At 37.1% G+C, this 15355-nt stretch overlaps 1 protein-coding gene across 1 annotated transcript in view; it reads right to left on the reverse strand.

The window, feature by feature from the left end:
• Positions 1-15355, reverse strand: part of kmo (kynurenine 3-monooxygenase) — a 28473-nt gene that overhangs the window by 8476 nt on the left and 4642 nt on the right. The window contains exons 5-14 of the mRNA XM_015021772.1: positions 14369-14458; positions 12676-12724; positions 10645-10732; positions 5299-5464; positions 5139-5210; positions 3710-3831; positions 3101-3248; positions 2904-2961; positions 2730-2812; positions 694-696 (exon numbers count right to left, since the gene is read on the reverse strand). Coding sequence (XP_014877258.1) covers positions 694-696; positions 2730-2812; positions 2904-2961; positions 3101-3248; positions 3710-3831; positions 5139-5210; positions 5299-5464; positions 10645-10732; positions 12676-12724; positions 14369-14458 — 879 coding nt within the window. The remainder of the gene's footprint in view (positions 1-693; positions 697-2729; positions 2813-2903; positions 2962-3100; positions 3249-3709; positions 3832-5138; positions 5211-5298; positions 5465-10644; positions 10733-12675; positions 12725-14368; positions 14459-15355) is intronic.

Here is a 15355-nt window from a genome sequence, read left to right on the forward strand (position 1 = left end):
GCTTAAGCGTGTGACCCCCATGTAATTGGAGCAAATCCTCCGGGGAACAGGGGGACCACCACCCCAGTCTGCCAATCCAGGGGAACTGCCCCCGATGTCCATGCGATATTGCAGAGTCACATCAGCCAACACAACCCTGCAACATCCAGAGCCTTAAGGAACTCCAGGCGGATCTCATTCACCCCCGGGGCCCTGCCACCGAGGAGCTTTTTGACTACCTCGGCGACCTCGTCCCTAGAGATTGGAGAGCCCAACCCAGAGTCCCCAGGCTCAGCTTCCTCAATGGAAGGCATGTTGGTGGGATTGAGGAGGTCTTCAAAGTATTCCACCCACCGGCCCACAATGTCCCGAGTTGAGGTCAGCAGCACACCATCCCCACTATAAACAGTGTTGGTGCTGCAGTGCTTCCCCCTCCTGAGACGCCGGATGGTGGACCAGAATCGCCTCGAAGTCATGCGGAAGTCTTTCTCCATGGCCTCTCCAAACTCCTCCCACGCCCAAGTTTTTGCCTCAGCGACCACCCGAGCCGCATGCCGCTTTGCCTGCTGGTACCCATCAGCTGCTTCTAGAGTCCCACAGGCCAAAAAGGCCTGATAGGCCTCCTTCTTCAGCTTGACAGCATCCCTCACCGAAGGTGTCCACCAACGGGTTCGAGGGTTGCCGCCGCGACAGGCACCAGCAACCTTGCGGCCGCAGCTCCGATAAGCCGCCTCGGCAATGGTCCACTCAGACTCAATGTCAATGTCAATGTCCCCCATCTCCGGCAGAACTTCGAACACGTTCCGGAGGAGGTGGGGGTTTACTTGAGTAACTTCTTTTGAAAAAATTTACTTTGAGTACGTTTTACTTTTATTCGAGTAAATTTGATTGAAGTAAAAAGAAAAATTTCTGGATTCTCTGAATGAAAAACATGTTTTAGCCAAAATCCACCAGACACAAACCTGCAGTTTTTGTTAAAGTTTAATAAGTTTGTTATTGAAACAAACTGATTTGGAAACATTTTATTGTTAGTTTTTGTTACTTATATGAATTATTGTAGTTTTTGTCCTTAAAACACCAAAATTTCCACTAAACTTTATATTTTGTTCCGTCTGATTATGTAGCTTTTAAGTATTAAATGATTGATCATTTGAACAGTTACTCAGTACTTTTTACCAAACACTTTTTTACTCTTATTTGAGTAATTTCCTGGACGGATACTTTTTACTTTTACTTGATTAAAATTATGTTGAAGTACTGCTACTCTTACTTGGGTATAATTATTGGCTACTCTACCACCTCTGCTCAAGTTAACGATTAATCGGTTACTGAATTAGTTGACGATTATTTCAAAAATCGATTAATCTTTTGTTTCACCTCTGGATATGTTTAGTTTTTGCTGTTGTAAAGGACACTTTGCACCCGTTTCCAGGTCGTCTCTCTGCTGGAGGCCTTTTATAAATCCCTCTGGCTGATTTTAAAGCAGCTTGTTTTCCTGCAGAGGAACAAACTGTGCGTCTTTCCTGCTTCCAGCGAGTGAATCACCAGCAGCCCTGAGCTCCAGAGCGCTGGACTGAAAACCTGCAGTCAGAATCATGTTGCGAGTCAGTGGAGCAACGAGAGGAAATCTTTAAACAGAAGTCTCTCTAGCTGGGTGGGTGGTTAGAACGGTTCAGAGCGATGCTGGGATTGGGATTTGTCTGAGCAAACCCAGAACAATGATGCAGATTAAAGTAAGTAGAGATGCTCAGATCTGATATTAATATCTGTATCGGTACCGTTCCCCATCCATAAGGGCAGATCTATTCAGTCTAATTCTATGCTTTGTTATTTATATTTACATTTCTAATTCCACGTTCTGAACCATTTGAAAGAAAAATTATTGCTTTATTCTTTATATGTTTGACCAAGGTAGTCAGCATATTGTTTCTCAGTTTCTTTATTATTTATTCTACATTAGCATTTTTACTGACTGGACAAATTAAAGTTGGTTTTCTACGTTTAATTGTATTTTAAAAAAACAAAATTTCAAGTCAATTCAGCACCGTTTTCCTGATCGATATTGGCCGATGGGTGAAAAGAGTTGATCAGTGCATCCAATAAATGTACAGATATTTATTGACACAAAGTTGGTACCAGTATCTTATCTATGATCATGTGGTAAGATCAATACTTTAGTTTCAGATTTCCTCCTGGAGTCTGATTTTAGTTGCTCAGATCTACCTACAGAATGATGTTTTGCACTTTGCTTTAGGAAAAGATACACAAATGTATTTTATTTTTCTATTTTTCTGTTTATCACATTAATATTTTATTAAAGTATTTTGTAAACCTATTTCAACTTTGTCCAGATTCCATTAACAAAATAATTTAAAGAAAAATCCACAAAAACTTCAAAAGATCAGAAGTTTGATAAACTTAAATCATAAAAAGTATTGGTATTGTATTGGTATCGATATCGATATCCGTATGAATATCAGTGACACTGGCCTTGTATTTATTTAGTTTTGGATCAATAAAAATATCTCGAATAGCTTGGGAATAAAAAAAAAAGCATTTTTTAAAAATAAAAAATATCTGATATAGTGTGGCTGGGGAACTAAATTTCTACAAAAACGGAGGGAAAATAAATATTTTAAAAATATGCTGGTGAAATAGTGTAGTTTGAAAAAACTACACGTTTGGCTGGGGAATCAAATATTTGCATTGGAGAAGAACATGTGGAGCATGTGAAGTAGAAACTGAATTACTTCGATGTAGTTGTACATGGCCAGATCTGCGATGGCGTGGTCGTCAGGGACCCGGACCCTGCTGTACTCTGGCAGCACCGCACCTGTGCAGGTAAAACCCAGAATGACTCTGTTACCGGCTCCGGACTCTTTCTGCACCAGTGGGTTTTATTTAAAAGACATAAAGACACTTACTGAAATCCTCATTGAACTGATTCATTATTTCATCAAAGACAATGCAGTCTTCAAAGCCCTGAAAGCAAAAAAGAAGGAAAGAATATCAGTGATTCTTTAATAGCTATGAACAGATCTAAAGTGATTCTTTGTTCACGTTTTGATCGGATCTAAAGTGATTCCCCGTCAGCCCGCCTCCCGTGCTCGGCGGTACTCACGGCGTTCATCCCCTGGCCGTAGAAAGGCACCACAGCGTGGGCCGCGTCCCCCATGAGGACGCATTTATCCCCGATGTGATACGGGGAGCACTTCACGGAGACCATGGCCTGAGCAGGCAGGCGGAAATAATCCCTCCTGAGGGTGGCGCTGCAAAGGACAAAAGCAAACAAAACAATTACAAACTTCCTGAGAGCAGCTGATCTAATCTGATGTTTCCTTCCTAAACAACGGAGTCGCCCTGCTTGCAGTGGAAGCGTCTGTCACAGCTGGGTGCCGCAGAGCAGCGCGATCTGTCCGCTGTGGTTTAATGAAAAGGTAACGGGGGGAAAGCCCGCGCTGGGCTGCTCACACCTCACCGCTCCGAATAAAAGTCTCCGGCTTTATTAAGGCTACTTGCATCCTGCCGACTATCCGTCACCCGCAGAAAATTAAACGCCTTGCGGCGGCAGGAATCTGCGTGAGCATTTAATTTCACAGTCCGCTGCTGATGCGCCCGCCTTGGGTGGGGTGACGACGGCTGAAGGTGTTTCTGACCCAACAGGTCGGGATGAAGAGGCAGGAAGGAGGAAGAGGAGACGCCACGTCACAGACAGAGGAAGGTCGCTTACGCTCCGATTAGCGGGATGGCGTCAGGGAAGTATTTTTGGAAAAACTCGATGACTTCATCTCCTGTGGAGATTTTCTCAAACTCTTCAAAGGGCATGAAGAGGGTGCAGGTAAACGTCTTGTCCTAAAGCAGAAAATCAGCGAAAGATGCATTAATGTTATCCTTAAAACACATTTAATGCGGCCCTGTAGACCAGGGGTGTCCAAACTTTTTGACACGTGGGACAAAAGTTCAGAAGAGGATTAGGCCACTGAAAAAAATAATTCTGACTTTAATCTCAGAAAAATATTAACTGATTAAAATTAAGAGATTAAAGTCAGAATTGTTTTTCAGAAACTTCTTCCATAAATAGTAATTACAGACCATAAAAAACAAATTAAAATCAAGGGTCATTTTAAATTGCTTCTTAAAACTTATTTCATTTGTTGCCATTTAATTAAGTCCTGATACTGTAAACTTTTCTGCTGTGATGTTTTATTTTCTTTCTTTTATTTTCTTCAATTTATTCTTGTGTTTTTGTTTTTGTGCAGCACTTAGTGCAGTTTCTGTCATGAAGTGGTTTTGGTGAGGAGATGACGCTGAGACCCAGGTGAAATGATGAATTTGATGAGTTTAATGAAGAAGCTTGGAGCAGTCCAGGAACAGGACTGCTCCGAGCGCACAGCGATAGCCAGTAGCACTGAATACAAAGACTGACAATACTTGAGCTAACGCCGACCAGGACTTGATCAGTTCAACTGAGACGACGGACAGACTCAGCAGCAAACACTTGACAATAGACAACATTAGACAAGGACCCGACAAGAACACAGACAACAGGTGGGACTAAGTGCACACAGGGGTAATCAAGGCAACGAGACACACCTGGGAACAATCAACGGGGAGAACAGAGACACAGGGAGCAAACTGAAGACAAAAAACTCTAAAAATAAATACACAGAAACACGATCCTGACCGTTTCAACCTGTTCTTAAAAGTCATATATTGATAAATTTGACATTCAAAGTGGACTGATATTTATTGCGGATACAAAACTTTAATTTTTTTTATTACATATTTTTAATACATATTAAATTTAAAAAAAATGTCCTTGTTTTTCTAGAAAAATTCTGGGATTACTCTTAAACTTTCTGAGATTTTTGGCAGAAATTTACAACATACTACTACTTTAATTTTGCATGTTTGCTGTATGAAAAGAAATGCTTCTAGTTTAAGCTTTTTATTGAAAATTGTCCACAAAAATTGTCAAAGTATTAGTTTAAGTGATGCTAACTCCCACCTGCAGGTGGCAGTATTTCTTACTTTTACAACTTTGCTGCCTGAAACTGAAAATTTGTTTGAGCGAATAAATTGTTCTTTGTTGCATTTTTTCTCCTGTACACATTCAAAAATATATATAAAAGCAATAAAGAAAAGCATTTCTCACTCACCAGGTTGGGGAGCGCGATCATCATAAAGGTGTTTCTGGGCCAGATGTGCAGGTAGTTCGGCTTCATAGCGAACTGCAGATGAAGGTGGAAATAAGCTAAGATGTGAAAGAGCAAAGCCTGATCTGATCTGAGCCTCAAGCCGCCGTAAAACCCGCCTGACCTCCCCGTTTCTCGGCGGCATGGTGAGCTCCATGTATCCGTGCGGGATGTACGTCTGGCTGTAGTTGAAGCGGCTGCGGCGCAGGAACTGCTTCCGGACGGCGGAGAACGCTCCGTCGCAACCGACGATCAGGTCCGCTTGAGTCTGCGTCTTGGATCCGTGCGGCCTGAAAATCAGATACTTCCACTTAAATATGATCAAAGTGAGACCTACGATTATTTTAATAATCAATTATTCTATTGATTAATCGGATGAAAAAATTCAACATTCTGTAGATTTTTAACGTAACCACTGAAGTCTTGCTTTAAAGAGGATTCAGACTTTAATATCAGAATTCAATCAAGCAAATCTAGTCATAAGACTCAAATCACGGGTCAACTGGGTCAATCACAGAACCAAGAAGAAATATTTATGTGATTATTTTTATATGCCAACACAATAATTGACATGATACACCTAAGAACGTTTGGTTATTTATTTGAATTTTGACATAAAATTAAAATTCTGAGAAAAATTTAGAATTTTGAGAAACATTTCTTTTTGTTCAGTGTTTAATTCTCTTCCATATAGAGCATATTGACAAAGGTTTTTTATCTTAAATTGAAATATTTTTGTGCAGTTTTGTCTTAATTGCTGCTCTGTGTGTTATTATTTGAGTCCAGTTAACGATTAATTGATCACTGAAGTAACTGAAATTCCTAGCGATTAATCTGATTAATCGTTTCAGCCCTGAATTAAAGCAACTCTTCCACCTGAATTCAATCCAAATGTTTTAACAATCTGTTTTTTCGCCTGGGGGATCATTAATTTACACTTGAATAATTTAAGGAGCAGCTTGTTGAAGCTGCATAAACAGACTGACGCCCTGGTTCATAGGAAGACTTTTTTAATGCCTACTTTTAAAAATGTGCAGAGGACTGCAGATTAATGAGTGATGGAACAAGCAAACACACACAGATGTATTTTTATTTAATTGCAGCACAAATTTGAATATATTTATTGAGTTTTTACATGATTGACAAACACAATATAGCTGATAATCATGAGCAACACTTTCCAGATTTTGTCTTTACCAGCTTTAGATACTAAATTATTTCCAGTTTTTTCTTTGTAAAACACCTCAGATTGAATGAAATGTGTATTGGATCAGGTTATGTCTGTACTTTGACTGGGCCATTCTGACACACAGTTATTCTTTGACCTAAACCACAGATGTAGGATGATTTACGGCTCACATTTTTGATTTTTGCTTGTGAAACAACAACTAACGTACAATGACGTTTGTGACTGCAGTTTGAGGAAATGTGAAACTGTAACACATCACACTGTAAAAAGTAATCTTAAAAAAACAATAAAAATTATCTGCCAACCGAACAAGAAAATGAGACTTGTCAAAACTTTCCAAAATAAGTAAAAATACCTTGAAATTAATGTTTTGTTTTTATAAGATGACTATTTTTATTCATACAAATAAGATATGAGACTTATTTTCAGAACACGTAGATATCCTTGAATTATGAAAATAGTATTTGACATGTTAAGCATTATATTTCTTGAAACCAGAAAAGATACACAAAAAAGTGTACTTTTACTGATACAAAAGATTATCGTAAATTGTTTGTTTTTTTTTCATTGCATATTTTACTTGTTTTTTTTGGTCATTTATTTATATTTAGACAAAGAGCATTTCTTTCTTTTACACCTTTTTCAGCTACATCAAGCCTCACAGTCACTTCAGGTGTGAAAATAAAAAAATCACTTTTATAGGTGGTAAATAACAAGACAGATACAGTAAAGCTTAATGCATTTTATAGTTCATAAAGCTCTCCACCTTCAATACAGCAAAAACTCACCTCTGTATCAGTCAGGAGGTGCTACAATACAGCAGAAACAAAGAAAATCTGTCAAAATTGACTTTGCAAAACACTGAGGGTGTTCATATATCTGCCTCCTTCTGCAGAAAACTCATTTCATTCCTACAGGGTCGAATAAAAGAGTAATTACAGCAGCCAGTAGACATAACCCACAGTGGTATTTTTTTTTAATGATAAATCTTTCAAACCTTTTCTGTCTTTTTCTCTAATTACGCAGCCATTAGATTTAACCTCTCTGTTAGGTGGAGCCTGTCGAGTCTGAAATGAATTACTGGGCTTTGTTTCCTGAGCTCTGCCTGCTGGAACCATAGGAGAAAGGAACTTTGGAAATCGTCTTGAACGGTTGTCACTGTTGCACAGTCGACTGCAGCTTGTTTTTAATCATTTTAACACATTTTAGCACCAGCAAACAGACATTTTTATCGCTAAAGCTGATCTTGATCATGTTATGATAGTTTTATGGGAAATAAAAAACATGTTCATTACCTTTTTTAAACAAAGTTATTCTTAAATAGTGAGATATTATCTCACTATTTAAGAATGAGCTCTTTTAGGGCGTCATGTCACTTTAAATAAAAATAAATTGCTGTTAGCCACGCCCGCTAACTCTAACTTTATGCAGCAAGTGAATTATGGATGGCAGGTCAACAAGAGAAAGCTTGTCTTTTCCAAGAACGCAGCTCTGATTGCTAGGTAACAGGCAGTGCTAGGTTGGGGTTGCTAAGTAACGGGCAGTGCTAGGCTGGGGTTGCTAAGTAACGGGCAGTGCCAGGCTGGGGTTGCTAAGTAACAGGCTGTGCTAGGCTGGGGTTGCTAAGTAATGGGCAGTGCCAGGCTGGGGTTGCTAAGTAACAGTGCCTGCTGATTTGTGATGTTGCATTCCAAAGGTTTTTAACGCGACTCATTTTTCAGACTCAAAAAAACATAAAGTTATTGCTAAAAAATGGCCGGTTGATTTTGTTTTTTAAGTGCTTCAGCTGCTTTTAGGAGCAGCAGAAACTCAAATGGAAGTACAAAAATGTGGAAAAATATGAATTTGGCATAAAAAGTAACATTAGAACCCAACAGATAAAAAGTATACTTTAACCTAGAACTTAATATTTTTTGTACCCCTAATAAATAAAAATAAGTACACTCTGTACACATGTTTTGTTGGCTCTACTGAAAAAATAAAGGCAAGAATTTCCACTCAGTTACCAATATTGCCTATTATTAACTAAATAATAGTTAATAATTATTTTATTAACTAAAATAAAATAATTAATAATAATTATAAGAAAAACCAATATTTCTTGGTTTTCTAAACCAAGAAATATTTGGTGACTTACGTGACTTACTTCACCTCCCAAACCAAAATTAAGTTGAATAAATCTAATATTAATTTAGAATTTCTGGTAATATTAAGTTGAAAAATTACACTAACCACGTTACTCTAACTTAATTTTATTTTTACATGTGCTCATGACTACAGAAGTAATTTGGTTCCAAAGTTATTAAAGTAACTTTTCAAACCGCATAAAATCACTTTTTCCAACTGATTAAACAGTTTATTGGAAATGTTCTGTAATTTTAAGTTCAATAGCCATAATAACATCTGTAATCAAAAGCATTGCTAATAATAGCAGGTATGTAACACAAGGAACGACAAAGCATCTGGGGTTGACCTGTTCGTATGGGGGGGTTCCAAAATGAAAATCTACTTAGGGCCCCGAAAAGGCTTTGGCCGGCCGTGTCAATACAAATCAATACCAAACATTTCAAGATATTCTAAGCTAGATTCTCCCTCCACTTTGTGTTGGTCTGTCTCATAAAACCCCAGTAAAAAACAACAGTGGAAAAAGTTAAAGGAGCGGGAAAACGTCTGCACGGAGCTGTGGGCGTTAAAATAAATGGATATTTTTTAATTTCCAGATAAGACTGCATTTAATTTGAGAATCTGTGTACAACAGTTTGTGCTTCTGCCTGGTGCTTTAATTATGAGCAGAAGCGCGAATCTTCCCACCCGAAAAGAGCTGGAGGTGTTTCAGGGTTAACTGGATTGTAAATTGTGCGTCACATTTTCCTCGGGACACTCAGTTATGAAAAAACAAATTAATTACTCACAGCCTTTAAAAACACAACAAGTCTATTACATTTCTAAACCCTCGTCAGCTAACAGTGTTTTTCAAAGTGGTGCCTCCAGGGGGCGCTCAGAAAGTTGAAGGGAAGATGAGAAAAAAAAACAATGATCTGTCAGAGTTGGTGTATGGATCAACATTTTTTATTATTTTTATTTTTGCTGAACCCAAACACCAGATTCTGCAGCACATCCACATTTAAGGTTGTCAAAGTCAAGCTAGCATAACTGACCTACTTCCCTCTCCCTCGCTATTTTTTTTTTTTTTACTTAAAACATTTTTCTGACCTGGTTATCTAGTTGTCATAGTGTTGACAATTAGTAGCAAAGTATTGTGCCCCTTGTTCATTTATATATCAGGTGAACATTTAAGATTTAGCTCGTTGTGTTGACAACTTGACAGCTAATGCTAGTCATCGTAGGCAGCAGCTGTTTGTCCGTTTTGGGGGAAGAATCTTACACCCCTGATATCAGGATGAAAATTATCAAGAGGGGATTGTAATGACAATTTGTATTGTCTGGTAATAAAGTATTAATATATTATCTAATAATAAAATTTTCCGCCACAGAATTCATGGCCATTTAAAACTAGAAAGTATCAGGTTAGCATTTTTGCTAACTTAATGTAATAATTCTGAAACTTTTTGTTTCCTTACATATTTTATAGTTTTGTCCGTTTGCAAAAGGAATCCTCTCTAGGGCGATGACCAGAGCTGGGTAGCAACTAATTACATTTACTCAATTACATTTAGTTAATGAGTAACTTCTTTTGAAAAATATACTTTCAGTACATCTCTTTAAAAAAAAAAGTTACTCAATGTAACTTTCTTTGAAAGTTTCCCTGGCAAAGCTTAAGTACAGTGTATTTTAGTACACTGTACTTTTTACTTTTATTTGAGTAATTTTATTATAAAGTATTTCTACTCTTACTTGAGTAAAATTTCAGTATTTTCTTCCCACTGAATCACAAGCAAACATGTTTTAACCTGAAATTCACCAGACCTACACCTGAGGCTTTTGTTAAGGTTTTAATTGAAAGAAACTGATTTGGAAAAAAATATTTTGCACGATTTTGTTTTGTTTTTTTTACTTATATGAATTAATGTCATTTTTGTCCTTAAAATATTAAAATTTCCACTTAGTTTTATAATTTGGTCCATCTGATGGTATAATGTTTAAATATTAAATGATTCCTAATTTGTTCAGTTTCTCACTACTTGAGTAGACTTTTTACCAAATACTTTTTTACTCGAGTAATTTCTTAGATGGCTGCTTTTTACTTTTATGAGATAAATCTTTAGCTGCTCACCACCCCCAGCATGGAGGTGTCTCTGCAAGCGATCACTAACCATTTACCTGCCGAAGGTCATTAGTCCGGTTTCAGCATTCCAGTCCTGCAGTTTGTGGTCGAAGTTCAGCTTTGTGTTTGGATACGTCTCTGCCGCTGTGAGTTACAAAAACAGCTTGTGATGCAACAGCAGCTGCCATGTCTTCTTACAATACACCCGAAACTTTTACTAAGCTAAAGAGAGGGTCAGCAAAAACTGAACGATCATCAATGGAGCCGCGGAGCTGCAGCTGGGATCTGTGCAAACTGATGTTTTTGGGTTTTCACACTGTGAAATCTCTTTATCTGCAGATCAGCAGCCGCCTGAATCAACTACGATAAGAGCAGCGACAATCTCTGCCAGTGCATCCAGGCAGTCTAATTAAAAACAGAGCCAAGCTGCCACACTTTAACTCTAAGAGGCTCCTCATTAAATATTAGGAAAAAATCCTTACAGCTACGAAAAGAAAGGAAAACACATCCCCTTATGTCGCCTATTTAAGGAATGCCAGGAAACATAAATGGAGAGAAAAGTGCCAAAATCTGGACAAACGATAAAAAAGCAAATACTTTATAAAGACCTGTGACAATAAGTAACAAAACAATTTTAATACAATTAAAGGAGATCCTAAAAGTCCAATTAAAACCAAGATATCTGGCTAAACTGGTTGATATTTAACTTAAACGATAAACCAGGTTTTTATTACTTTAAATGCAATTTTGATGTTGGTTAACGTCAAGTTGTTCAGTTCAGTTCATTACAGTTCAGTTTGAATAAATCCAGTTAAAAAAATAATCGCTTCAGCTAAACTTATCCAGTTCAAATTCATTTTAGTTCAGTTTTCTTTGCTTTTAGTTCTGTTAAGATATACTTAGCTCAGATGACTTAAATTCAGTTCAGTTTAAAATTTTCAGTTGAAATAAATTCAGTTAAAAATAATTGCTTCAATTCAAATTAAGTTATTCAGTTCAGTTTGGTGCAAATTACATGAATTCATCTCAGTTCAGTTCGTCTTAGTTTATTTCCGTTAACTCACTGAATCAATTTGATTTAAATTATCCAATTCAGTTCAGTTTTTTATATTTATTTTTTTAAGGTTTTATTGGCTCTAGTGGCCTTTTTTTTTATTTGATAGTTAGTTGACAGGAAGGTGGGTAGCGAGAGAGAGGGAGGACATGCGGCAAGGGTCACCAGGCCGGGAATTGAGCCTGTGACAGCCGCGTTGAGGACTGAGGCCTCCATATGTGGGTTGTGCTTAACCCCTGCGTCACCACAGCACACCCCCAATTCAGTTCAGTTTAATGAAAATTTTATTAATTTAGTTCAGTTTACTTCAGCTTTTTTTTAGTTAGGTTTAAAATAAATTCAGTTCAGTTTTAATTAGTTCAGTTCAATCCTGTTTTATTGAATTCAGTTTGGTTTAAACTAGTTCAATTAACCAATTTAATTTCAATTAAATAATTCAGTTCAGTTTAAATACATTTGATTAATTAAAGAAATCGCTTCAGTTAAACTCAAATTATGGATTTTAGTTCAAGTCAATGCAAATTAAACAAATTCAGTTTATTTTAGTCCAGTTTAAATAAAGTGAGCTCAAGTGGATTAATTCAGTTTAGTTTAACTAATTTCAGTAAAATACATTTTTAGAAGCAGCAGTTCAATCCCATCTAGTTATAAAACAATGCAGTCAGATGCAGTTAGCATTAAGCTAACAGAAAAACAAATATGAACATTAAATATCATTCCTAACTGAGCAGCAATGCAAATTATAATTTAGAAAAAAATAATAAAATGCACATTATGAAGTTGAAAGAATGAAAAGAAACCACATTTGGCCTTTTTAATCAGAAAACTAGCAAGTTTAATTAGTAGAAATGTGTCCAGTATTACAATTTTATCAATATTCACTAATTATTTAACCTCTAGCCACATTCCCAGAGGGGTGATGCATCTGTAAACCGCTTTTACTCCAACTTCTTTCTGCAGATGATGTAACAAAAAATAGGTCATAACTGGATGTGTCTAATTCAGACATGATTCGTCTATTTTCCATTCTTACCTGTTAGCAGCTCTTTGTTCAGATTGGCTCTGTCAACGGACAGGATGTACTGAAAAGAGAACAATATTTAATGTAGCCTAATCAAACAGAAATGTGAACATGTCCCTTTAGAAGGGAACAGGAAGGCTGCAGGGTTTGTTTGCTTCCTGGTTTTCTGGAATATTTTTGTTTTATTTAACCATGAAGGTCCCTTAATGGGATTATGAGCCTCTGCCAAACTGGCAGCAGGGAAATCATTTCTATTTTCAGACGAGGATCACATTTAAATTATATTTAGTAAAAATATGTAAAAAATGTATATGTAGTTTTAATTTATCATACACTGCAAAAACACAAAATCTTATCGTAATTTTGATCTAGTTTCTAGTGCAAATATCTGACTACATTTGAAATAAGGCGAAACTAAATTACAAATAACTTTTCAGCAAGAAATAGGAGCTTGTTTTAAGTCAATAATTCCTATAACAAGATATTTTCCCATGTTAAGTGAAACAATCTGCCAGTGGAACTGGGTTGCTAGGCGACGGGCTGGGCTTGGCTGGCGTTGCTAGGTAACGATTGTGAAATAAGTGATATACTCTGCAAGTGGAACTAGAACTTTTTTTAATCAATATTGAGAAATTACTTACTTAAAAGCTCCTGCATCTTGTAATTTAATTTTCTCTTTCTAAGATATTTGAGTAGAAACTGGACCAAAAATACTTGGTAAGATTTTGTGTTTTTACAGTGTATTTATTTATCATCCATCTCTAGAAAAGTATGAGATTGAACACAACCCCAAAGCAGAAAGACATCGGCAATAACCTCAGAAAAGCATCTGTGGTTTGTGGAAATTTTATTTAAGACGTCTGGAAGGCTGTGAAAATTTAAATTTAGATTTAAATTTAGTGAATTTAATTTGACCTTTACATTCACTTAAAGGTCAAAGTGTCCAAAGCTAAATTAAATCTAACACTAATAAGAGCCCCCACCAAAAAAAAATAAAAAATATCTGGAAGAATGGTATCTGGGGATGTAAGACCAATGTTACTTCTCAGGCACAGTGGTGGTGGAGTGGTGATGTGGGCTTACGAACAGCAGCAAAAGAACAAAATAACAAAGGTATTGCAAATGGCAAGAGTGACTGAACATCACTGATGGGACTTTAAGATGCAGTTGCAGAAGCTAATATATCCCTCCCCCACAGCCTGATGCTGCCACCACCATGCCTGGGTGTTGGTTTGGTGTTTTCAGGGTGACTTATAGTGTTAGTTTTCCAACAAAAATTGGGCTTTCCTTCTTTTTTTGCTTCATCTTTGATGAGTAAAGAATTACATCTTGTCTCAAATAGTTTATGACTTCCTGATTGATTAAACTTAATTTAAAAGACGCTGCCGTTTTTTTCTTACAATAATATGCTCAATTCTGACCCCAATCTTTGTCCAAACTCTGCAGCAGAACAATGAATATTTTATCTGAAGGCTGAATTTGTACATATGATGCAATCCTTGCAAACTTTTTCCCAACAAGATGTTTCTTGCATAGTAGAGAAATCGTCTTTCATTATGGGAAGCGCTCTCTAAAAATGTGAATGTTTATTTTTTTGTATTTATTATTTATATGAATAACAGATTTCATTGCAACAGAAACTTTTCTAACTCCTAAACTAAAACTCTACCAAAGCTTGTAAACGGCGGCGGTTCTGCAGGTTTACCTGTCCTTTCTTCCCATACGGGATCGGAGATTGTTTCCCACTTAGCGAATGAATCATCCTGGCATTCATCGGGATTCCCTTAGAAACAATCTGGGGAAAAAAAATTGAATAATTAATAGTAAAACACTGAGATGAAACTGTTCAGGATGGACATTATGCACTACTTTTGTGTTGGACCAAAAAAAGTATTTTTAGAAGTATCTTTATTGAACTGCACTTTTTACTTGAGTGATTTTATTATAAAGTATAGCTATACTTACTTGAGTAAAATTTCTGGACACTCTACACCAATTTAAGCTAAAGTAAGATCTCTTGTTCGTTAGAAAAGTTTATTTTCTAATGTATTGTTCTACTGTTCTACCTGCTGTGTCAGATGATACAGAACAAAGATGGCGGCCATAACAGAACGGGAAAGAGAAACGGTCTTAAAGTCCGGTGTGGGACTCAAATTGCACTTTATACGGTTCTTTTTTTAAATATACAAGCTCCTTACGTTTCACTACGGCTACGTTCACACTGCAGCCTGAAGTGACCCGAAACCAATTAAAAAAAAAAAAAAATATGCGACCTGATATTTTAAAATGTGACCTGAATCTGAACGACCATGTCGCATTCATCTGACATGAACGTCACTGATACGCGCAAACGGGAAGAAAAACAACAACCATGGCGCACAATAATGAATATTAAGTTGTAAATGTGCAGACTCCGGGTGGACAACAACTTTAAAATCGTAAGATAAGCTCCACCGTTAGCATCCACGTTTACTTCCGCAAACACAGCTTTACGGCGGTGAGCACGCTCTCTGTGTGACGTTATTGCGCCCTCTACTGCGCATGCGGGACACTTTCAGGTCGTTTGTAGTTCACACTGGAGATCACAAACAAGTCGCATTTGGAAGTGTGAACGACAACGGCAAAAAAAAAAAAAAAAAAGGAAAATTTTACAAAATTTCGGGGCCTCAAGGGGTGCGGTGGGAATTTCACC

Source organism: Poecilia latipinna, unplaced genomic scaffold (assembly GCF_001443285.1).
Source record: "Poecilia latipinna isolate Pla-1442-1.1 unplaced genomic scaffold, P_latipinna-1.0 Scaffold2854, whole genome shotgun sequence".
NCBI classification, from domain to species: Eukaryota; Metazoa; Chordata; class Actinopteri; order Cyprinodontiformes; family Poeciliidae; genus Poecilia; species Poecilia latipinna.